At 57.1% G+C, this 21,113-nt stretch overlaps 8 protein-coding genes across 8 annotated transcripts; 3 read left to right on the forward strand and 5 right to left on the reverse strand.

Annotated features, from left to right (window-relative positions):
* Positions 1-145: 145 nt before the first annotated feature.
* MKK02DRAFT_45732 (Symplekin tight junction protein C terminal-domain-containing protein) lies at positions 146-3,900 on the forward strand (the record flags this gene model as incomplete). The annotated part of the gene is made up of 11 exons (XM_053093583.1): positions 146-473; positions 530-644; positions 710-890; positions 940-1,070; positions 1,126-1,317; positions 1,373-1,718; positions 1,765-1,911; positions 1,960-2,255; positions 2,303-3,194; positions 3,239-3,832; positions 3,883-3,900. The coding sequence occupies 11 exons, from the start codon at positions 146-148 to the stop codon at positions 3,898-3,900; spliced, it is 3,240 nt and encodes a 1,079-aa protein (XP_052946799.1).
* Positions 3,901-3,977: 77 nt separating this feature from the next.
* MKK02DRAFT_45733 (cation transport protein-domain-containing protein) lies at positions 3,978-6,736 on the reverse strand (the record flags this gene model as incomplete). Its single annotated transcript, XM_053093584.1, has 14 exons — positions 3,978-4,139; positions 4,190-4,241; positions 4,291-4,567; positions 4,614-4,683; positions 4,728-4,740; positions 4,789-4,953; positions 5,001-5,066; positions 5,112-5,303; positions 5,352-5,376; positions 5,424-5,571; positions 5,622-6,270; positions 6,327-6,361; positions 6,407-6,605; positions 6,663-6,736. 14 exons carry the CDS (start codon positions 6,734-6,736, stop codon positions 3,978-3,980), a joined length of 2,127 nt encoding a protein of 708 aa, XP_052946800.1.
* Positions 6,737-7,090: 354 nt separating this feature from the next.
* Positions 7,091-8,155, reverse strand: MKK02DRAFT_45734 (uncharacterized protein; the record flags this gene model as incomplete). Its single annotated transcript, XM_053093585.1, has 5 exons — positions 7,091-7,170; positions 7,216-7,625; positions 7,670-7,886; positions 7,929-8,017; positions 8,067-8,155. 5 exons carry the CDS (start codon positions 8,153-8,155, stop codon positions 7,091-7,093), a joined length of 885 nt encoding a protein of 294 aa, XP_052946801.1.
* A 970-nt stretch (positions 8,156-9,125) lies between these two features.
* Positions 9,126-10,614, forward strand: MKK02DRAFT_37352 (putative L-arabinitol 4-dehydrogenase; the record flags this gene model as incomplete). Its single annotated transcript, XM_053089629.1, has 7 exons — positions 9,126-9,370; positions 9,414-9,625; positions 9,669-9,864; positions 9,925-10,204; positions 10,256-10,312; positions 10,356-10,421; positions 10,465-10,614. 7 exons carry the CDS (start codon positions 9,126-9,128, stop codon positions 10,612-10,614), a joined length of 1,206 nt encoding a protein of 401 aa, XP_052946802.1.
* Positions 10,615-11,280: 666 nt separating this feature from the next.
* MKK02DRAFT_34081 (asparaginase) lies at positions 11,281-12,758 on the forward strand (the record flags this gene model as incomplete). The annotated part of the gene is made up of 8 exons (XM_053088848.1): positions 11,281-11,426; positions 11,478-11,596; positions 11,639-11,709; positions 11,757-11,853; positions 11,898-11,924; positions 11,977-12,174; positions 12,223-12,321; positions 12,370-12,758. 8 exons carry the CDS (start codon positions 11,281-11,283, stop codon positions 12,756-12,758), a joined length of 1,146 nt encoding a protein of 381 aa, XP_052946803.1.
* A 533-nt stretch (positions 12,759-13,291) lies between these two features.
* On the reverse strand, positions 13,292-14,579 carry MKK02DRAFT_45737 (cell division control protein 4; the record flags this gene model as incomplete). The annotated part of the gene is made up of 3 exons (XM_053093586.1): positions 13,292-13,779; positions 13,878-14,034; positions 14,091-14,579. 3 exons carry the CDS (start codon positions 14,577-14,579, stop codon positions 13,292-13,294), a joined length of 1,134 nt encoding a protein of 377 aa, XP_052946804.1.
* Positions 14,580-15,777: 1,198 nt separating this feature from the next.
* MKK02DRAFT_24662 (WD40-repeat-containing domain protein) lies at positions 15,778-18,405 on the reverse strand (the record flags this gene model as incomplete). The annotated part of the gene is made up of 3 exons (XM_053086916.1): positions 15,778-16,334; positions 16,379-18,219; positions 18,272-18,405. Coding segments are annotated over 3 exons (2,532 nt in total), but the record flags the coding sequence as incomplete, so codon positions are not given.
* An 857-nt stretch (positions 18,406-19,262) lies between these two features.
* MKK02DRAFT_45739 (FAD dependent oxidoreductase) lies at positions 19,263-20,980 on the reverse strand (the record flags this gene model as incomplete). The annotated part of the gene is made up of 8 exons (XM_053093587.1): positions 19,263-19,649; positions 19,697-19,794; positions 19,845-20,415; positions 20,468-20,570; positions 20,617-20,623; positions 20,666-20,694; positions 20,742-20,758; positions 20,813-20,980. 8 exons carry the CDS (start codon positions 20,978-20,980, stop codon positions 19,263-19,265), a joined length of 1,380 nt encoding a protein of 459 aa, XP_052946806.1.
* Positions 20,981-21,113: the final 133 nt, after the last annotated feature.

Consider the following 21,113-nt stretch of genomic DNA (forward strand, 5'->3'; position numbering starts at 1 on the left):
AGCTGGATGAAGTGACGGAACCTATTTTGGCTGGTGACCGCAGGATGCCGTAAACTCATCTCCATCTCTGCCAGACAAGCTGCCAAAGGTTGACATTCCATACCTTCACGATACTATACAGCTACAGGGCACCAGGAGGGTCACTATGTCCCTCTACGCGGATGAGGACATCACTGTTTCGTCTCTGGATGCCGCGCCCGCAGTCTCAACGACGCCCGCAGCGGCAGCGGACCCCCTGCAGGCCTTTGCAGCAGCTATCACTCTACCCGGAGAGTCGGCCGCCCAGGCTGCGGCGCTTGTGCAGGCCGGGCAGAGGTTTGAGGAGCATCCCGAGGCATTGCCGGAGGTATGCGCGCAGTTGTTGCCGATGGTGGTGGACGGTGGGGAGGAGGGACTGCTGCGCGCGTGGACGCTGGAGATGGTGGGATTGGCGGTGGGACGGGGCGGTTTGACTGGGGAGGTCAAGGTCAAGGGTGAGTTTTGCTATCAGTGTGGACACCTGGACCTGGGATGGGAGCTGACATGAAAGTGGCCCAGTCGTCCCTGGAAGCTCTAAACAAGCTGCTTCATAGCAACTCGGTATCTACAATCAAAGCAGTCATACCGATTTTTGCGACTATACACCCTATCCTCTTCAAGCTTCTGTGAGTAGCGTCCGAGGCGACCCAGATACCGCACACGTGCTGTGAGATCTCGAGCTTACCTTCAGCGCAACATCTCGACCCCCTCAACAGATCCACGACCTCTTTATATCCTCCAAAACACGAATCATCTCCCTCGTTCTCGACCCCGCTGCACAACCGCAGAACTCGGGCGTCAAGGCTGTGGCTTGGAAGTTTGTGCAAAAGGTGCTACTAGCGGGGACAAGAGCAGCAGCAGCAGATCCAAGAGTACGCTTTACATCCGGTGTTCGTAAGTCGCACAGAGCTGACGCCCCAGCTACAAAAGCAGACCGGCAGCGACCCAAATATCGGTATCATATCGCGCGAATCGATGCTCTCTGCTCCAGAGCTCGAAGAAGAAGCTATACAGCTCAGGAATCAGCTTGTATCGCAACTCTTCACTTTGAGGTGAGCTCATCGCCGCTTCACTCGTTGTCCAGGGTATCAGAGCTGATTTCCCCAGCGACCCCGCACTCCTCCACCCCATCATCCAGACGATCCCTCTGCTCTGCAAGTCGCGACCTGTACTGGCTCCAGCGCTCATCACTTCATTGACTAGCTGGACTCCAGCGGCCATCGAAGCAAGGGGTCGACCGGCTATGGTCGTCCGAGCTGTGGAGAAGACTCTGCGGATGGCGATGGCTCATCTCTTGAAGTGAGTTCGCGTCAACAGAACAACTTAGAGGGTGAGGTTTTAGACTGACTTCCAGATATGGACCCCTCAGCCAGTTCAGTGCTCAGCTGAACGACGCGCTCTTCCGTCAAAAGCTACGACTCGAAACCGCATGGGCTGCTGAACAAGAAGCCAAGCGGCGGAAGCAGGATTCCAGGTCGGGATTTGGCGACGGCGGGATGGACAAGCACCCCTTGGAAGCAGAGTCAAGCGCCCAGGGAGCCAAGCGGGCGAGATTCGATGGTCCCCTCGTCTCGCAGGGATCTGGGAAGGGCAAGGGGCCAGAGGCGGACGTATCGACGTTCCCGCTGGAAAGTGTCATCGATGTGGTGATGGCGGGACTTGCGGTAGTCGATGCCGAGTTGATGCGGGAAGCATTCGAGGTAAGTCAGGGAATATTGGGTCAATGAACAAAAGCTGAAGAGCCAGACCGCAAAGCGGAACCTCGTGGAGGGAAATGCAGATGCTATACCTCTACTCGCGCAAGTCTTAGGAATAAAAGGTGTCAAGGAGGAAGAAGAAGACGAGGTATTGAACCCGCTGGATATGGATGACGACGACGATGATGACCTGATGGTGTGTCTTTCCTGCTGCTGGCGCTCTGGGTCCTGGCTGATCGTGTAGGCTGCAGACGAAGAAGCATTAGATGAAGCCATCACATTTGCCGACTTCACATTACCTCCTCCAGAACCGCTCGATACTGCAGAAAAGGACGACGTTCTCACTAGCCTGATGGAGAGGATATGGGCGAACGGAGCTGCATTAGCGGATCTACCGGACGACCTGACCTTGTCGGACGGGATACGACCGGTCGTGCAGCCAAAGGAGATGTGGATGTTATTATTGGCGAGGTTGGCGACGCGGGGCGAGGTAGGCAGGAAGGCTATAGGGGACTTTGTCACTGCGGACTTTGCAGCTCGGTAAGCTTCGCGAGCACATCGAAGGGTCTCTCGGGCTGATCAGATAGATCCAAATTCGCCGGCATATGGCTGAATGAGGAATGGTACGCCCAGAAACTTGCTCGCGAACCCCCTACCCGCTATACCTCCCACCTCGACGCCATCCTCACCGCCTATCTCCCCAAAATCGACGGCAAAGACAAATCCCTATCCGCCTTCCTCACCTCCCTCCCTGAAATACCCACTTCCGTCGTCGACAAGCTCGAAAAGCTGTGCGAAGACTCTGAGCGGTCCATCGTTGGCTTCCTCGCTTTGCGGGACCTCATCGAGGCCCGCCCTCCCGTCCGGCAATATGCACTTCGGACACTGCTCCAGCTGTGTACATATCCCGATAGAAAGATTCGGGTCCTGGCGATCAGCACGGTGCGGCGATGGGTGCCGGGCTCGGCTATGTCGGACACGATCGTCAAGTTTGCGCTGGACGTCTTGATGCGGCTGAAGCTGGCGAAGCCGGAGAAGGAGGATGTCAAGATGGAGGTTGACGAGGCGAAAGAGGAGAAGGTGAATGTCGAGCCATCACCCGAATCCAAATACATCCCCTCCTCCCCGGTCACGGTGGACAATGTCCAACAACACGTCGAGCTCGCATTCGCCCTGTCCCGGCGGCATCAGGACCTCCTCGACGAGATCTTCCGGCTGTACCCCCTCCTCGCGCCCGACATTCAGGACACAGTGGAGCAGATGCTAAGCCCACTCTTCCAGAGCCTTGGCGCGACCGACAAGCTCCAGTCGATCCTCCGAGACTTCCCACCAGGCGCGGACAAGCTGGTTCTTCGGACAATGACGGTGCTTTCGGCCGAAGGGGCGACTACGGTGGTCAGGGAGCTGGTCAAGGCGTTGATGAGTGAGCGGGAGCTGGATCCGAGGTTCATCATTCCGATTATCGGGACACTGGAAAGGGTGGGTCTGGTATCTTACAGTGCGCGGACAGCACTGACAATCAGACGGAGATCGAAAAGCAGATACCTCGGATTGTCTCGCTACTGGCCTCGCCTGACTCGCGCGACCTCGTTCGGACAGCTTTCGCCAGTGTGCTGCAGAAGCTCACTCCGGCGGACCTGCTCGTCATCCTGCATTCTGGCGAAGTACCACCGCCTTCCGATGATCCCTCCGCTCCAACCCCGGCGCCATCCAATATCAAATCTACCATCGAGGCCATCGGAATCTGTTTCTCCATGACCGCCGTCTTCCGGTCCGACGTCCTCGCTTCCGCCCTCACACGCATCGCCGACCTCCCCACCCTCCCGCTCGTATTCATGCGCACGGTCATCCAGGCGGTCAGCACGTACAAGTCGCTCGTGCCCTTTGTGGCGAATACGGTGCTACCCAAGCTGGTGTCCAAGAAGATATGGACAAACCCTCAGCTATGGGACGGTTTCGTCAAGGTGGCGAGATTACTGGCGCCGCATAGCTTTGGTGCGCTGCTGCAGCTGCCGAAAGAGTGGTTGAAGGATGTGGTGGAGAAGCAGCCGGCGCTCAGGGGCGGCCTGAAGACGTTCCTGGGGAGCAAGCCGCAGGCAAAGGCGGCTTTGGTAGAAGTGAGTTTCGGAGATGCTCAGACGATAGTGTACGCAGCTGATAGCCATAGATATTTGGGGAAGCATAGCTGTTGTCGAGCTCAGGGACTAGATATCAAGCATGTTGTCCATTTATCCCAAAATAACTAGATGCTACAATGCTCGCTCACTCATCTTCTGCTTCCTCGCCTGCTTCTTGTATTCTATCTTCCTCTACATGCTCCCGCTGACCAGGGCTCAACCGCTCATACTCCACTGGGTACATCGTCGCTCTATCTATCGCCAGCGGCAGTCCACGATGTCGACCGCGCAGCATCAAGAGAATCACCTGGTCTTGTCAGCTGGATCTGCGGAGCGTAATGGGAAGCGGATACTAACAATGAACTTGCTCAGATTGCGGAATGTCGCAGTAAGACTGGACTTGTTGAACCTGGAAGCATCAGCTCCCTCCTTCCTGCCGAACAAGGTGATGGACATACGGGTTCGAATAGCTCAACCCTACGTTCGCATACGCGCTCGTCACCTCAAACAGTATCTGAAACACTCCGATCCATCCCGAGTTATTCGGATCCACGAGGTTCGTCCGCTCAATGATCAAGATGAGCAGCGTTCCGACAAAGACTGGCCACAGATCAAAGTAGATCTGCGGGAGGAGGTGCTGTTTGAGGTATTTCGAGTAGATGTGACCCTTTCCGTGGTCTCGCTCGGATTTCTCGTTGTGCTGGCCCGGAGCGTGGTCGGCGTTCAGACCAAGTGCTGAGGATCAGCCGATAGTCAAGTGCAGATAAAGCTGCTGATTCACCTCGTTCTTCGTAAACATTGGTCGAGCGGATGCCCATGACGACGGGGTAGTTGCTCGTAAAGATGATCATCTGCCATGTCAGCTTTTCGCTACAGGTCGATCGTCCAGACTTACTGTGTACAGGAAGCTATGCTAGTCAGCTATGATGATATGCTGAAACATGGATTACACCCACGGAGTAGCAGGAGCGAGATAGGCCAATTGTACAATGTCAAATCCCGTTGCGCGGGCGCAGAGGGATTGAAAGAGCGCGACCGAGAATCGCTCAAAGGGCGCACCGAGCGTATCGTAGTATCCCAAGCCCTGATTGAAGGCTATGAAGAGCACTGTGCCCAACGCCCTGGACGTCAGTCCGCGGACTCTTATCGCAAAGAGGTATACTCTCACCACAAGAAGAACTCGATGAACAGGAGCCACCAGCTTTGATATGCTGGGAACAGATACAAGAACATGCTGTAAGATCAGTGAAGCGAATCAAAAGCACAGATTGAGGCTCACCGTCGGCCGTGAGTCAGAATGAAGTGGAGTAGGACCGAAGTCTCGCTGCCGTCTCGGAAGATCTTGGACAGGATCCAGACCTCGAATCGAAGAAAGATGGGGAGTACCTGATTTCCCGCCAACATGGGGAAGAAGAGGACCCAAATGAGGAGGTAGCAGTTCTGAAAGGGCAACATCAATTCGTCTACTAGGCTGAAAGGTAAGCCACTGAACAGCTCTAAAGAGAGGGATTGTACTCACGATAGTCCACAGCTAGCGTATGCGGCTGGAGCGTGAGTTGAGATCGACTCGATCTTACCTGAAGGGACTTACAGACGCCCTGGAAGAACGCGAACCACGTAGTGTGAACATTGCCAATCTGCGTTGCACCATTCGCGACAAAGCTTGCGTCCCAGTAGTGAACACGAGCAAAGTAGATGGCAATGACAGACGACGGCATCATGATCCAAAAGACCAGATGCTGCATCATTAGCGCTTCATCAATCGAGGTAGAGACACTAAGCAGCTCACCGCGAAAAGAATGACCATCATCAATTTGGTGGCCCGGTACTCCAGCACACCCAACACCTCTAAATCCTCTTCATTGAGCTCCTCCTCGAAGAACTCTGAACGATCATTTGTCACCACCCGCCTGACGCCTTTCGGTAGCCAAGCGGCCGCCAGTGCGTGTCGCCTCTCGCTCTTTTCCTCTCGATCCTTGAATGGCTTCTTGATGGCATCCCCGATAGCTTCGCGAGGAGTCCTGGATGGATTGTCGTTTTGCCGAAGCAGATCGGATAGGTAGGAGTGCGAGCTGGGGGAGATGAGGCGCAGGACGTTGGGTGCGACTTCGTAGACGCCCGGAAAGCCGCCTCGACCAGAGTGCCGCTTCTGACCAGAGGACGCGTGCGGGACTACCGCGCGGCCTCGCTTGGAGTCGTCCGACTTGGGCTGATTGCGGCGGGCTCGGACCTCCCTCTGGTTCCCGCTATCCTTGTTGCGATGTCGTCCACCATCCTGAGAGTCGCCCTGATCCCCATCATCATCTCTGGAGTCGGTTCCAGGCTCGTCTGCGCGGCCATTCTCCAGCTGGGTATCGAGCGAGGCGCCATGCCGCTTGTAGAGGTCGTCAACCAGGGTAGAGCGAACGATTCGGCCGCACTGGCGATGCCACCACACTCTGCGTGATCAGCTGATCAGCTCAATCTGATGATGATCCCACAGAATTGGACTTACAGCCTACATCCGAGCGTGATGAGGCTCACAACAGTCTGTAATGATCAGGCGCGCCCTTCAAACCCCGATTAACCACTCACAATATCTCCCAGGATGATCAAGACTAGTAGGAATGCCTGCTGGGCAGTCTGTAGCTGGCTCGGACTGATCGTCGACACCCCACTCCCCGTCATGGCCGAGAAGCACATGAACAGGTTGTCGATGTATTGCGTGACAAAGGCACCATAGCTGGCGATAGGTCCTGCACCGGGGTTGGCAGCTGCAAAGAAGCCAGAGAAGCTGAAAATGTCAGCTCGGGGACCAGCCTATACGCTTGTGTAAGGGACTTGTACTGACATGAGGGGGAGGAAGGTAAACGCGAGGAGGTGTATTCTGAACCAATTGAGGGACTCGTATAGTCCCGCCCACATGCTGCTGATCGATCCATTGGTCGATGAGAACGCAGGCATGTCGGGCTATCGCCCACGACGGGCTGCTAAGGTCTAATAGCTGAAGCAGTCGATATAAACGTAGACTGTTGACAGACTGGTGATCAGAGGTCAGTCCGTTTCTCAGCCAGGCGCGCGTGTTTCGGTTTCAGGTTTCGGCACGATGACGTCGTCATGAAGGGCTTCATCTACGAGCTCAACCGTGTCCTCTTTTGGGTGGGGTGTCCTTGATCATGGCGTGTACATGCCTATACTATAAAGCAAATGAGATTATAACAGGGAGCAAAGAGCTACAAACGTCCCCAGAAGTCTATGTTCAGTCCACATCTAGATCGCTTAAGCCGAGGTGGCGGGGCGGAGACGGGGTGTGAAGGTCGAGTTGACGATCGACACAGTCACGTTCTGGGGGAGGACAGCTGGACAATCAGCTGGATGTCCAGATCCGATTAGAGTGCACTTACTAGTGTTGACGGCGAGGGGCTTGTAAGCGCAGGTGCTGTTGAGGATCGTGTTGAGCGTGGCGCTCTTGTCCCCGGGGTAGGTCATGTTGACGTAGGCGAGGACAGAGGAGATGGGGATACGGCCGACGATAGGGGCAGCAGCCTCAATCACACCAACAGCGCCGAAGATGCACTCGTTGCAAAGGGCGTTGGGGTTGGTCTGCTTGACGAGGAAAGCGGCGGTAGAGTTGGCTCCGGTGGCCGCGCCAACAATGTAGGGGATGGTGAGGTTGGCACCGAGGTACGCCGAGTACTGGGTCAGGACGGACGACACGCAGAAGGTGCCGTTGGTCTGATTGTAGGCGGCAGAGATGGGGATGGGTGCGGGACCGAGGATACCGCCGTACGATTGAGCGGTGTAAGGCGAGGAACTGTCTATCAGCCCTCCATCTCCATCTATGTTGGAATTACTCACGTCTTCAAGCACAGGACTTCACGAAGGACGGGGTAGATACCGAAAGCAGCGGCAACAGTGGTGTTGGGGAGCTTGGCGGTCTGGAGGTCCGCAGCGCAGCCAGTGGTAATGGCCTGAGCAGCAGCCATGAGGGTCGCGTTGGAGCATGGCGACTTGTAGCAAAGATCGGTCATGAATTTGTCAAGGATAGGAATGATCGAGCCGTTGGTGGTAAGCACTGCGGGTCAGCTTGGGTTTGATCCCAAGAGGTCAGACGTACGAGGCAGGAGATCGGCAGTGGGGAAGCACTGAGCGAAAGATCCGTTGGTCAAGGTCTGGAGGACAGCTCCCTGGCACTGAGCACCAAAGCTGAGCTGTCAGCCTTCCCGCTCGTGTGTGTCATGTGCTTTAGACTCACGGCAAGCCGAAGATCGACGAAGGGAGAGCGACTTGGGCGGCAGCGGTGGCAGCGCCGGCAACAAGAGCGAGGGCAGATGAGAAACGCATTTTAAGTGATCTATTAGACGAGCGCTTCGAGGAGGTAGATGGATGGTTGAAGCAAGGAAGGGAAAGAGCTTGCGACTATATACTGCCTTAGGGCATCCCGGGATCGGAGGCCGATGTCATGACGGTCCTCCTCTGACGCCTGCGTCTGCCTCCAAGGCCCCTTCGTCCCTGTCCCTCTCTCGCAAAGACTCCGGCATTAGGGCGCCAAGGTGGGCAAGGCGCAGAGGGAGCGAAGCTTCTGGCTTCTGGATTCTAGGGTTCGGGCCTCGCAGTCAGTCTGATCAGCCCTCCATCGGAGCTACCTTCTCACACCGCTTTGAAGCTTGGAAGAGTCGTCATTCTGAGGATGGGGATCGTCTTACGGCATTTGCCCAGATCCCTCTTCCCGTTCTCGTAATCATTCTGAAACCAGGCCCGTGCGTCATGAAGCCGTAGCTCTAGCTGTCAGGCCAGTGTGGCTGGACGCGGCTAGGCTTACGGCGATATCAGCTCAGCATTAGCAAGCGGGCATGAGCAATGCCCAGGAAATTGATCCACTTGAGATCCCAGAGAATACCATCTGCGAAAACCCAAAGAACACGGACTGCACGGGTCAGGTCGACACGAGATTTTAGCACTAGACTATGGTAAATCTCCGCAGACATAGCTGCGCCTAAACATCCGCTACAGTACTACTGCAACGGATCAGCACGGTCGTACGGTAGGCTCGGGGACACATAGCTGCCGCACATCGTGTTGAGGGTTACAGTCCATTCATGCGCCTCGCGGCTTCCCTCGGGGGCTCCGCGACCGGGCCGTTTTACCGGAACACGTGACTGAGCCGGACGTCCGGCGGACGTTTTTTGACTGCTTCTTACGCTCGAGGAGGACCTTTATATCACCTTAGCCAAAATGCATAATAGAATGGCAACCATCAAAGAGCACTGGCACTCCTCACCTCCATCGTCTACCGTTCCCGACTTCCCGCAAGATGCCCATCGCTACTTCACCCGCCGTACCTCTCACCCACTTTGAATCTCACTATGACCCCAAGGCGGTCATCTCCCACCCCGAGTTTCGTTTGCTCGACGCGTCGGATCCCAAGATCAAGGACAAAGAGGCCAACTTGGCCTGTGCTTATAACCCCAAGCATGAGGTTAACATGATTGTCAAGCCCATGCCGGTGGTGGGTGAGGGCGAGGTGCTGGTGCACGTCAGATCGACGGGGATATGCGGGTGAGTACTGATGTGAAGTGTGCGTTCTCATACTGATCCTCAGGTCCGACGTACACTTCTGGAAGCACGGCCATATTGGTCCCACCATGATCGTCACAGACGAGTGTGGAGCGGGACACGAGTCTGCGGGAGAGGTCGTTGCGCTCGGTGCAGGCGTAACCAAATGGGCTGTTGGGGACCGAGTCGCTATCGAGGCTGGAGTACCATGTTCCCGAGCGGACTGTGGACCATGTAGGACTGGACGATACAATGCCTGTGAGTCGATTCTGTGCGGTATCAGACGTAAGCTGACAAGCAGGCCCGAACGTCGTCTTCTTCTCCACTCCGCCCTACCACGGGACTCTGACTCGCTTCCACGCCCATCCGGCTCAATGGCTCCACCGCTTACCCGACAACGTCTCGTATGAAGAGGGATCACTGTGCGAACCATTGGCGGTGGCTCTCGCCGGACTGGAACGGGCAGACATCAGGCTTGGTGATCCCATCGTCATCTGGTAGGTCTCACGTTTTATCTGAGACAAGCTTTGGCTCCCGCTCCTGAGCTGACGGCTCAGTGGTGCTGGTCCCATCGGTCTCGTTACTCTCCTAGCCGCACATGCAGCTGGTTGCTATCCCATCATCATTACCGACCTTATCGCGTCTCGCCTCTCCTTCGCTCAGACGCTCGTTCCCACCGTCAAAACCGTTCAGATCCAAAGAGGATGGAACGAGCTGGAGACCAGCGCGGCGATTACAGCGCAGGGACTGGCGGCGGGTCTGGAAGAGTCTAGCGGAAAGGTCAGGGTGGCGATGGACTGTACAGGTTTCGAGTCGAGCATCAGGGCTGCAATCTACGTGAGTTGGGGTCACCAGCTGGGCGTGTGTTATGATCGCTGACAGACTCAGTCTGTTGTGTTCGGCGGAAAGGTCTTCGTCATTGGTGTCGGGCCATCCGAGCAGAAGGTGAGTCCCAGTCGCTGTGCACTACGTTCGGGCTGACTTTCAGTTCCCCTTTGGATACCTCTCGGCCAACGAGATTGATCTCCAGTTTCAATACCGCTATGCCAACCAAGTGAGTCATTGCGGTCGCATGGAAGATATCGGCTGATCAGCAGTACCCCAAAGCCCTTCGGCTCGTTTCTGGCGGCCTCATCAACCTCAAACCCCTGGTTACACACCGTTTCCCACTCGAGCAAGCGGTCGATGCGTTCCACATTGCCGCAGACCCGACCAAGGGTGCTATCAAGGTTCAGATTCAGGACTAGAGCATGGAGATGGACAATGTCTTAGGCGGAAGTCGATCTCGATGCGGCCTCCATCTTTCGGAATAAGTGACCGGGGGAGGGCATCGTCCGTTGGGCGCGGAGGATAATAGCTTGGATATGAAGGGTGCTAATTTGAGCGGATGCATGTCAAGGCTGTCTGGCGGCTACATGCGTGCTCAGCGAGCGTCTTCCCCGTCCGTGCTGCTCAGCTCGTCCGGATGGTTGATGGCTGCAGCTCAACACAAAGTGTCGCTCAGTCAGGGGTAGGTAACGGCATCGATAAGCCGATAAGGCCGATAAGGAATGCCAAGACTAGGCCATGTGCACCGATATCGATCTAACCCTTCTCATTGGAAGCTCGACCTCTTATGGAGCCTTCGGCAACCCTCTCCGATATCAATATACCCGGCCCGTCTCTGGGTCTTCCGAAAGTAGAAGAATGGGTCGAGGACGAGTGGGAGGGAACGGCCAAGCTGGCCCTCGATCCGCCCCGAACGAGCTCCCCGAAGGCCTCTCCGCTCGGCGCCCGCTTAATCTTTTCCACCGAAGAGATAAGGAAAGTTGAGTGGATGAGGTGAGCGAAGGGATATATAGCTGGTCGGCGGAACGGCTCATCCTCCAAAACCACTCCCCTCTCTCCTCTCTCACGCACATCACAAAACCACCATGCTTTCCGTGGCCCTCTTTGCCGTCCTCTCTACCTTGGCCGCCGCCTCTCCCGCCAAGGTCAATGTCGTCCGGGAGCGGAACAATGTCTCTCCCTTCGTCTCGCCTTCTGGTCTCAACTTGACCTACTCGTCCAAGTACAACAGGTGAGCTTCTCCTCGCTTTCTCAGTGCACAAAGAGGGAGCTGATGTTACAGCTCTCTCCCTAATGTTGTCATCATGGCGACTGGAGGGACCATCGCCGGATCGGGTGCGGGTGCTGCCAGCTCGGGAGTCTACTCTGCAGGTGCCATTGGTGTCGAAGCTTTGATTCAAGGTGAGTCTCAGCTGCTATGCCAGGATGGTGCTTACCTTTCAGCGGTACCGGATATGCTGAACATCTCCAACATCTACGGGTATCAGATCGCCAATGTCGGTTCCCCTTCGATCGTGAGTCGCTTTCCACTATTCCAAGATGCCTCAGGCTGATATCGAAGAACTCGACGATCCAGCTCGCCATCGCAAAGGCTGCGAATGCGATCCTGTGCGCCCCCGGCTCCGTCACGGACGGTGTGGTCGTCACGCACGGTACTGGTACGTCTTTCCCTCTCCCACTCTGGGGTATCGCTGATCTTCAGATACTCTCGAGGAGACCGCCTTCTTCCGTGCGTATCATGTCATGCCATCTAACATCCCGAGACTCAGCTGACATCTCAGTCGACCTCACTGTGAACTGCGGCAAGCCCGTTGTCATCGTCGGTGCTATGCGACCCGCTACCGCCTACTCTGCGGACGGACCCGCCAACCTCCTCCAGGCCGTCACCGCTGCGGCCTCGCCTCTGTCAAAGGATAGAGGGGCGCTCATTACCATGAACGATCGTGTCGGCAGCGCTTGGTACACCCAGAAGACCCACGGTGAGCCTTAGCGTCTTGACCAGATCACTGTACGAGCTGACGTCACAGTCAACTATCTCGACACCTTCAAGGCGCCCGAGCCTGGATACCTTGGTGGCTTCTTCAACAACGAGCTGTTCTACTACAACAGCCCTGCTACCCCCACCTGTGAGCTAGCTCCGCTTCCATAGATGTGTGTCAGCACTGATCATTCAGTCAAAAAGACCTTCAACGTCAACAACCTCACCTCCCTCCCTCGCGTGGACATCGTCTACGGTCAGCAAGAGTTCGATGGCCGCCTGCTCGAGGCCGCTCTTGCCTTCGGCGACGTCAAGGGTCTGGTCATCGCTTCCCCCAACGGCGGTGTCGGCGCCGATGCCGCCATCGCCCGAGTTGCCGGCCGTATCCCAGTCGTCCGCCACGTCCGTATCAACGTCGGCATGATTGCGCCCAGCGAGCGAGTACCCACCGGCAACGCCACCATCTCGTCCGGGTTGGTCAACAACCAAAAGTCCCGCATCCAGCTCATGCTTGCCTTGGGTACTGGCGCGGACCCCCGGGAGACCTTCGAGGAGCCGCTCAGGAGCATCCTGTATGGGAAGTAGGGGGTCGCAACGTCGCGTGATGACCGCAAATCCTTTGCGATCGGTGACGGTCTCGGGTCACTTGGTTGTGGTACATGGGGATTATAATTGGGGTTGAGCGTAAAAGTACTTGGTAATCATCTTGGGAATAGAAAGGTAGACATGCATCGATTATAATACTTGATTTTGCCTGCAAAGAAGATGACCATATAGTGACGGGAATCGTAGTACAGTTTTTAGTTACAAAAGGGGTCATCAACACTCTTTCACCCTTCCTCTGGGATGTGTGCACTGTGGATACATTCCCCAATAGCTTAATGTTAGAGTACTGATCAGAGAGGCAGCAGTCCAGCAGCCCTGCGCGGTGCATGAGGGATGTGGCAACCCCTGACGCGATGCGACGCACCCTCCCTACCCTAAGCTCAACCAGGGATGCGTGCCTGGGCGCCTGGTTTTGAATTGAGCCGGAAGACAGACGCACATCTACTGCATTGCTTCTGGCATAGCTCAAGCCGCCCCCTCATGAGGGGAATTGCGCTAACCTAGAGACAGGCTCATACACCTCCCGCCCACCATTCGCTGTGCAGATTCAACACTTCAAAGACAAGTTCCCCACCCCTTGAAACTGCCGCCACCAACACCTCCCCGTTCAAGGTGACCTGCCACGCTGATTGCACCCCCTGCACCTCCGTCAGACCTGCTACGTGTATCGTCTTCCCCGTCTTCAGATCCCAGAGCGACACTCCGTCCTGTGTCCCGGTGACTAATCGCCCATCGTCTTGCGCTAGACAAGTGACGGCTGCGCCTCCCATGTCGAGGGTATGCCCGAGCTTATACGTACTCGTATCCCAGATCAGCAGCCCGGAGTCCGCGCCAGCAGAAACCAGGTACTCAGAGGACATCTCTAGTAGACCGACGAGCTTCGTATGGCCGCGTAAGGTATGAAGGCATTCGCCTGTCCTGACATCCCAGATCTTGACGGTGTTGTCCATCGAGCCAGAGGCACAGTGTTTCCGCTGCGGATCGTATGCCAGGCTATAGACTAGGTAGTTAGCAACGCAAGTGGCGACTTCTCATACTTCCGCACTATTAGGTACTCACTACGACTCTCGTGTCCTGTCAGATGATGTACACATTCACCCTTGACGATGTCCCATACTCGGATCGTGGAGTCGTAGGACCCCGTAATGCAGATCCGCCCGTCAACCTCCATGGCTCGTATGGCCCGTGTATGACCCTTGAGCACGTATAGGCTCCTCACGTCCGCTTGACCAATGTCGGACGTGGTCGTACTGACCTGCAGGATCAGTCAAAGCTGCGATAAGCTCTCGAATGTCAAAGTGCTACACTCACACTGTCTCCCCCGACCCCAGCGCCGGCTTCAGTTAGTTGCCATACCCTGGCATCCCCATCCCTGCTCCCCGAGACTATGAGAGTCCCAAACAAATCGCCCTCGCCGACTCCTCCGTTCCCCGGAGCTTGAGATATCCCCAAGCACCGGACAGTCAGAGTATGCCCCCGGAGCGTACAGATCTCCTTCATCTCCTTCAAGTCCCACACCCGCACAGTCGCGTCCGTACTCCCCGTAACGAGCACATCTCCCTTGCACGCCAGAGCCCACACGCCGCTTGCGTGACCGTTCAGCTGTCCCTGGAGCTGGCCAGTGTGGAGGTCGTACACATCGATGGTGGGCGAGTCGGCAGCGACAATCAGGCGGGTATTGGATAGGTGAAGGCAGGTGGCGATGTGCGTCTTCAACTCGAGGGATGATGGGAAGGAGCGGTGTGATGGCTGGTCGACCAAGGCGTGAGGGGTTGTCGTGCTAGCTAGGGTATTATCCATGCCTGCTACAGCATGTAGTGAGCAAGCGAGTGGTGAAGTGAATGGAAAAAGCCAGTGGGAGACGAGCGGAAGGCGCTGGCAGGCCGGGGCCGAGCGCCGAGCGCCGAGCCCGAGGGGAGAACAAAGGTGGAGGTCATGCCGGCAGGATAATGCGGAGGACTGGCAAGTTGCGCGCTATGACGTGCAAGAACACGGAAAGAAAGTGCCCACTGATGTCAAGAAGAGATGTCATTCGTACAGTGATGGTCTCGTTCTATAAGGTACAGTGTCTCCCGACCTTAGCTTGCTCTATCGCCACCTCGAGCTCCCTTCATATTAAGCTCAGCCTGCAGTACAGTGCCGTCCCCACTAAGCCAGCTCCCTCCAGCCCTGCAGCCCCCTAATCCACCCCTGTATCCCAACCAAACATCTGGCCATTCCCCAGTCCTCCCGATCCACCGCCCCTGGCCCCTAGCCCCGGCAAAGGCGATGACCTCTCCTCTTCCAGTTCCACCTCTTCCTCTTCCTCCTCTAGCTCTGGGTCATTCTCGAACCTCTCAGCGCGCTCGGCAAGTCCGTCCTCCTTTCCCATCTGCTCGTCCTCATCGTCTTCCTCCGGGTAGGCATCTAGCGGGTTGCCTCCCTCTGGTTCCTCTATCCCGTCGCTCGGGGCCAGGTACTGCCGGTATAGGTCCTGCTCGACGTCTACTCCCTCGGGCCAGCCATCCTCATCATCGTCCTCAATGACATCACCTCTTCCGCTTCCGCTCGCACTCGACCGGCTTCCGCGCAGACTCCGGAGCATATCCCTACCGCCATTCGAAGATCCAACTGGAGTAGGCGAGTCCGACTGCCGAGATAGCTGACTCGATCGCCGGTCCCCGGGTTGATGCTGGTGATGGTCGCTCGGCCCCGCTTGGGCATTCGCATCCAGAACTGCCAGATCACTGGCAAAGCGCAGATTCTGCGCGAGCTGCGCAGCGTCAGCCGGATCTAGTACTGCCTCTGGGAAGCCGGCAATGCCCCTGTCTGCCCGAGCTGAGCCGCCAGATGCGCCTAGCCGCGCAGGACCGATCCGCCCAGACTGCGTGGCTAGTATCGGGTCGAAGCTCGGGTTCCGAAACCGCGAGCCGTGATATCGTACCGCCGATCCGCCCCCGCCGGCCATGTAAGGGTACCCCATCCCGCCTGTACCATTCTGGATGATCTCCCCTACATCATCGTCAAATTGATACGCCTGCGGCTCGCGAGGATCATCCCGCTCCCACGCGGGCTTGGCGTATCCGTCCAGCCGCGCGTCGTCCAGCCCGCTACAGTCGTCCAGCTCCCCAAAGTCGAAGATCTCGAAGACGGTCGCTCCCGCCCGAGACGTCGCAGCGACGAGGATATTGTCCTTGAAGACGACCTGCCAGACCGATTGGATCCCGACGACCAGTTCCCGGATGTACTGCCCCGTCCGGATGTCCCAGAGCTTGATACTCCCCTCCGACCCCGAGACGACCTTGGTCTCGTCGTGCGCGAAACAGGTGATGGCGCCGCCGTGCGCCCCGAGGATGTGCTTCAGGGAGTCGGTATTGGCATCCCAGATCCGGAGCGAGGCGTCTGCCGCGGCCGAGACGAGGTAGTTGGGCGATGTCGCGAGGAGACCGACGAGGGCGGTATGGCCGGATAGCGTATGCAGGCATTCGCCGGTTGCGACGTCCCATACCTTCACGGTATTGTCCATGGACCCGGAGGCGCAGCGGTTGCGGAACCGATCGTAAACCAGACTATAGACTGGAAGATCAGCTCAGGTCAAGTTGAATGGACGGAGAGCTCACCTCGCGCCTCGTGGCCAGTGAGAACATGCAAGCAAGTACCCTTGATGATATCCCAGACTCGGACGGTGCAGTCGTATGAGCCCGAAAGGCATAGCCGGCCGTACGTAGCGATCGCCCTGACAGCTTGGGAGTGACCCGCCAGCAAGTGCAGGTGGAAAGGGTTGTCCTCTGGCTTGAGAATCTCCTCTATCCCATCTTCATTCTGCAAATTCAGCTCAAATCCAGCACGCATGGTTCGCAGACTCACGTATGTGTTACACCGCGGCTCGCCCTTCTTTGGCAGCTTCCAGACCCGCAGACTCGAGTCCCTACTCCCCGTCACGAACATGGGGTATGGCGGCATGTACTCGCCCGTTGCCTCATCCAGCACCGGCTCGACGATCTGGAGACATCGAACGGTACTGCTGTGCCCATGGAACGTATGGACCTCCTCGTACGTCTCCAGATCCCATACCCGGACCGTCCTATCCGTGCTGCCTGTCACGAGGGTATCTCCCCTATACTCCAGCGCCCATACCCCGCCCTCGTGCCCGTCCAGACGGCGCTTGAGCGATCCCTGTTGAATATCATAGATATTAATGGAGTGGTCGTCTGACGCCGTGATGATCTTGTCCCGGTCGAACTGGGTACAGGTGACCACGTTCATCCCTTGACCCGGGAACGAGCGATGTGTTGGCGTCCGATTCAGCCAGTTCTGCTCGGCCATGTACCGGCGCCGGTAGACGTGTTTGAGCGGGATGGCCATTTCTGGCTCCATCGAAGTCGAAAAGGTTGGGTATGGACCAGCAGATGGCATGTCCATGAGCTCTTCCTCGCTCGGCGTACCCCCTTTGGGCATGATCCGGCCATGCCACCGCAGCACCTCCATCCGCTGCTTCATTAAGCCCTCTTCCTCCTCCTCCGTCCCCAGCCCCTGCCACAGTCCATCATCCACCAGCCGCTGCTTCCATACCGCCCGCTCGGAATCGATCGTCCGCTTCCATTTCTGGCTAACCCGCGTGGACCGCGCTAGCGTTTGGGTATCGACACACCGCAGAATCTGGACCGCCAGCTCGTGCGGTAGCGTCGTGATGAAATCCCGCTTGAGCGCGATGGCGGCAAACGAGGTGAGCCGCTGGATAGTCGGCATTCGAGACCGACGCAGGAATTGCATCATGACGTGCTGTTGCAGCTTGTCGGGGAGTGTCTCGAATTGCGTGACGAGGGTAGGAAGGGAAAAGAGAGCGGCGAGCTCGTTACCGCTGCCGACGTTTGGTTTCTGCTTTGGCTTGGGAGAGCTTGAAGCAGATGCCTGCTTCGCCTTGGACGAGCTGGACGCTTCTTGCTCCGGCGACGGCAGAGGCGATAGCAGCGCCCCATCGCGAGGGTGGGTCTCGTCCAGCCCTCGGACCCGCTTCCGAGGCGGACTCTGCCCTCGCACGCCCGTCACTGGCGGCGTGGGCGCAGTAGACGGCCCGCCAGCTCTTGTGAAGCTCAGCGGTCGCTTCCGCATGTCCTTTACAGCCTCCTTGCCCTTCATTCCCGACAAAGCGCCCGCCAGACCCACACGGGGCATCTCATTGCGGAATCCCGAGCTCTGCATGGTCCGCCGCCAGCCTGCGCCGCCCGTCTCGAGCGGAAGCATCTGGGAAGGTCCAGCAGGTGTACCATCCTCCTGGACGATGACCCGCTGGCCGCCAATGTGCATCGCAAAGAACTTCATGTCCTCCGGGATGGGCTCGGTGGCGAGAGGGTATATCTCGGCGGGAAGGTGGGTCGGGATGGGGAGGTGGTCGGGATCCGGTAGCCGAGGGAGGGAGATTGGCGCAAAGGAAGTGGTGGTTCGGGTGGTGTGAGTGACACTAGTCTATCAGCTTGTGGTTGTCATCGTCATCACAGCGCCAGCTAGCTCACACAGTCTCCACTACCGCGTCCTGCATCTGCAACACAGGTTGGCCATTACGCCAGACGATCCCAGCGGTACTGGTAGACCCGGACGGACTCGGCGGAGCGGCGTTCGTCCGCGAGCCCGATGCGTGGTCGTCCATATCGCTAGTAGCGGCCCGGCCGAAGCGAGGGGAGAGACCGTTCATTATAGTGGATGACGTGAGGGTGAGTCGACAAGGGGAGGAAAGAAGAGATTGAGGGGGTCCTGCCAGAGTCAGCCTGTCGCCATATATGCGTCTGTGGCGAACAAAGGATCAAAAGTGGACTATGCGCCGCTCTGAGCTAGAAGATCGAAGGAGCAGATCAAAGGAGCAGGAAGGAGGGGATACAAGTCTAGGGAAAGGTAGGGCCAGGAAGGGCAGGAAGACCTTTGACGAAGCAAGGGCAGTAGTGATAGGCGCTGATAAGCCTGACAGCGCTGTCAAGGCCTCCAGGGCGAGGAAGGGACCACTCTGTATGAGAGCCAGAAATATGAATGGGGAAAAGGAAGGAAGAAAGGGCTGACTTACGGTGCTACACAGTGTCCATCCCTTCGTACGGTTCTCAGTGTCTTTTGGCCAGCTGCGGCGGATGTGCAGAGATCGTCCCTCCTCCGCTAGCACGACAGAAGACGTCACGCGTCCGCTTTGGCTGACGGTGTGGCTGGGCGCTTCCCACCCACCTCGGAGAAGGCGAAGCGACGCCTGCTTTTTCTCAAAGAGTCCCGTCCAGCCTTTTCGTGTCGGACGAAGCCTATTTGGGCGCGATGGCTGAGGCGGTGCTACGTACAGCTATCGCCGGAGCTGGACGCGGTTTGTCTCGGTAGATGACACAGCGAGTCGAGGCAAGGATAAAGGTGAGATGAGAAGGAAAGAAGGGTCGCGAATGAGTCAAGTGGAGGTGACGCGCTTTTGTGGCAGTCTCACCCAAAACTCTAAATCCTGCGTCATGACGTTGATGCATATCGCGCGACATTATCCTACTCCCAGCCCTTAGCTAGCTCATCGACTTGCCTCCCTCCCCGCCAGATCTCCTTCTTGACCTTATCCACTACGAGCTCACCGACCGCCAAAGCTGGGGTCAAAGGACTATCAAAGCCCAAGAGCTCGATCAAGCCCGTCCGGTCTTCGGTGTGGCGAATCATAAAATCCCCTATGCCTCCGTCATGTGTGATAGCTGGTCGTAGTTCCGAGTAGCCGGGCTGGAGAAGAGACGGGTCGATGTTGGGAAGATAGTCCTGGATCGCTTGCCCGATCGCTTGAAGGTCTGACTCGGATGGTTGAGGCCAATCTGACGGGTCCTGGGATGCTGGACTTAGGAACGATAGGTCAGGACCGAAATGAATGATTCCGTCCAGATCGATTGACTGATGATGAGCTTGATCAAGAAGGATCGTAGGTCTTCAAAGCTTACCAATCGAGCCGATACCCCATCGCTGTGGCGCGTGGGACATGGATGAATGATGCGCGAGACATTCTCCACTCCAGGCCCTGTGTACAGCAGATATCCGCCTGCACATGAGCTTTCACTTCATCAGTCGTACTGAAGCTCTGCAGCTCACCTCTGACCACTTCCTCCGGCACGCGCCCGCACTCCGACCGTACACCCTCCGTCAATTCCGCACCGCCAACTCCTGCCGCATTCACGACCACCTGAGCCCTGACGGCCTCTATCTCCCCCTTGACCCCCTCTTCCCCATTCCAGCCGCTCTCGAGCTGCACCACCCACCCGCCCTTTTCGTCCGCATCGATCCGCACTACTCTCGTGCCCCGCACAATCATTCCATGCCCCCTTCCGTCCCCTTTACCTCTGATCCGCCTTCCCACGCCCAGTCCGACACCGACTGGTGTCTCCAGGTACTCTTCCTCTTCCACCTCCTTCTCCAGACTCTGGATGAGACCTCTTCGGTCGAGTATGCCCGTCTCCGTCATGATGACCGCGCCATTCACAGCGGGCGACAGATCCGGCTCCATATCCCGCGCATCATCGCCCGAGAGGAAGTATGCAGGGATGCTTGAGTCATTCTGGCTGGAACTTTGTACCCCTGTTCCTTGTCGGAGCCGCTCGTTGACCGATATACCCTGAAGGTAGTCGAGGTAAGGTATTTGTGAATTTGAGGTCGCAACCACCAGCTGGAGATCCGTGAGCTCAGTCCGACGTGAGTGGCACCAAATGTAAGCTGACCTTCTGCGTCTTCCTGTGTTCTATGCCGAGCGCTTCACACCGGTCGTACAGCAGATGGCGGCCTCGTATAGACAATTGCGATTTGAGGGATCCAATCGGGTAGCTGACCATCAGCTTGATCATAACTAGTTGCCAACCTGTTTACGCACTATATGCCTGATCGTCAGCTAGCGCAACATATGGATTGCTGTAACGGACCTGATTGTATCACGTCTGTTTTCCGCTGGCTGGACTCAGTCAATAATAGCTCGATTTCGATTATAGTGTGGCTTACGAAGTATTTTGCCAGAGCTACCGCTATACCATGAGCTTATATCGCAGACGAAGGAACCTAGCGCGACCCACCTGATTCCTCTTCTCGACCAGGAAGGTGGTCCGCCCTCGACCGGCAGTATTGACCAGTCCAGCCGCTGCGGAGAGACCTAGGACCCCTCCGCCAATGACAAGGTGGTCTACCGATGTGGAGGCCGCCTTGAACGGGTAGGCCTGCCTCATGCGGGCTGCGTAAGACATCCTGTGGGGTGCAGCTATCGGTGATGATGATGTACGATGGACGAAGTAGTGCGTCGAGATCTCAGCTGCAGCTGCTGCACCGGCACCTGCTAGCTACCCTTGGAGCCCCGCGCGGCACCGCCACGTGGTCCAC

Source organism: Dioszegia hungarica (assembly GCF_025882075.1).
Source record: "Dioszegia hungarica strain PDD-24b-2 chromosome Unknown MKK02contig_8, whole genome shotgun sequence".
Classification (NCBI taxonomy): domain Eukaryota; kingdom Fungi; phylum Basidiomycota; class Tremellomycetes; order Tremellales; family Bulleribasidiaceae; genus Dioszegia; species Dioszegia hungarica.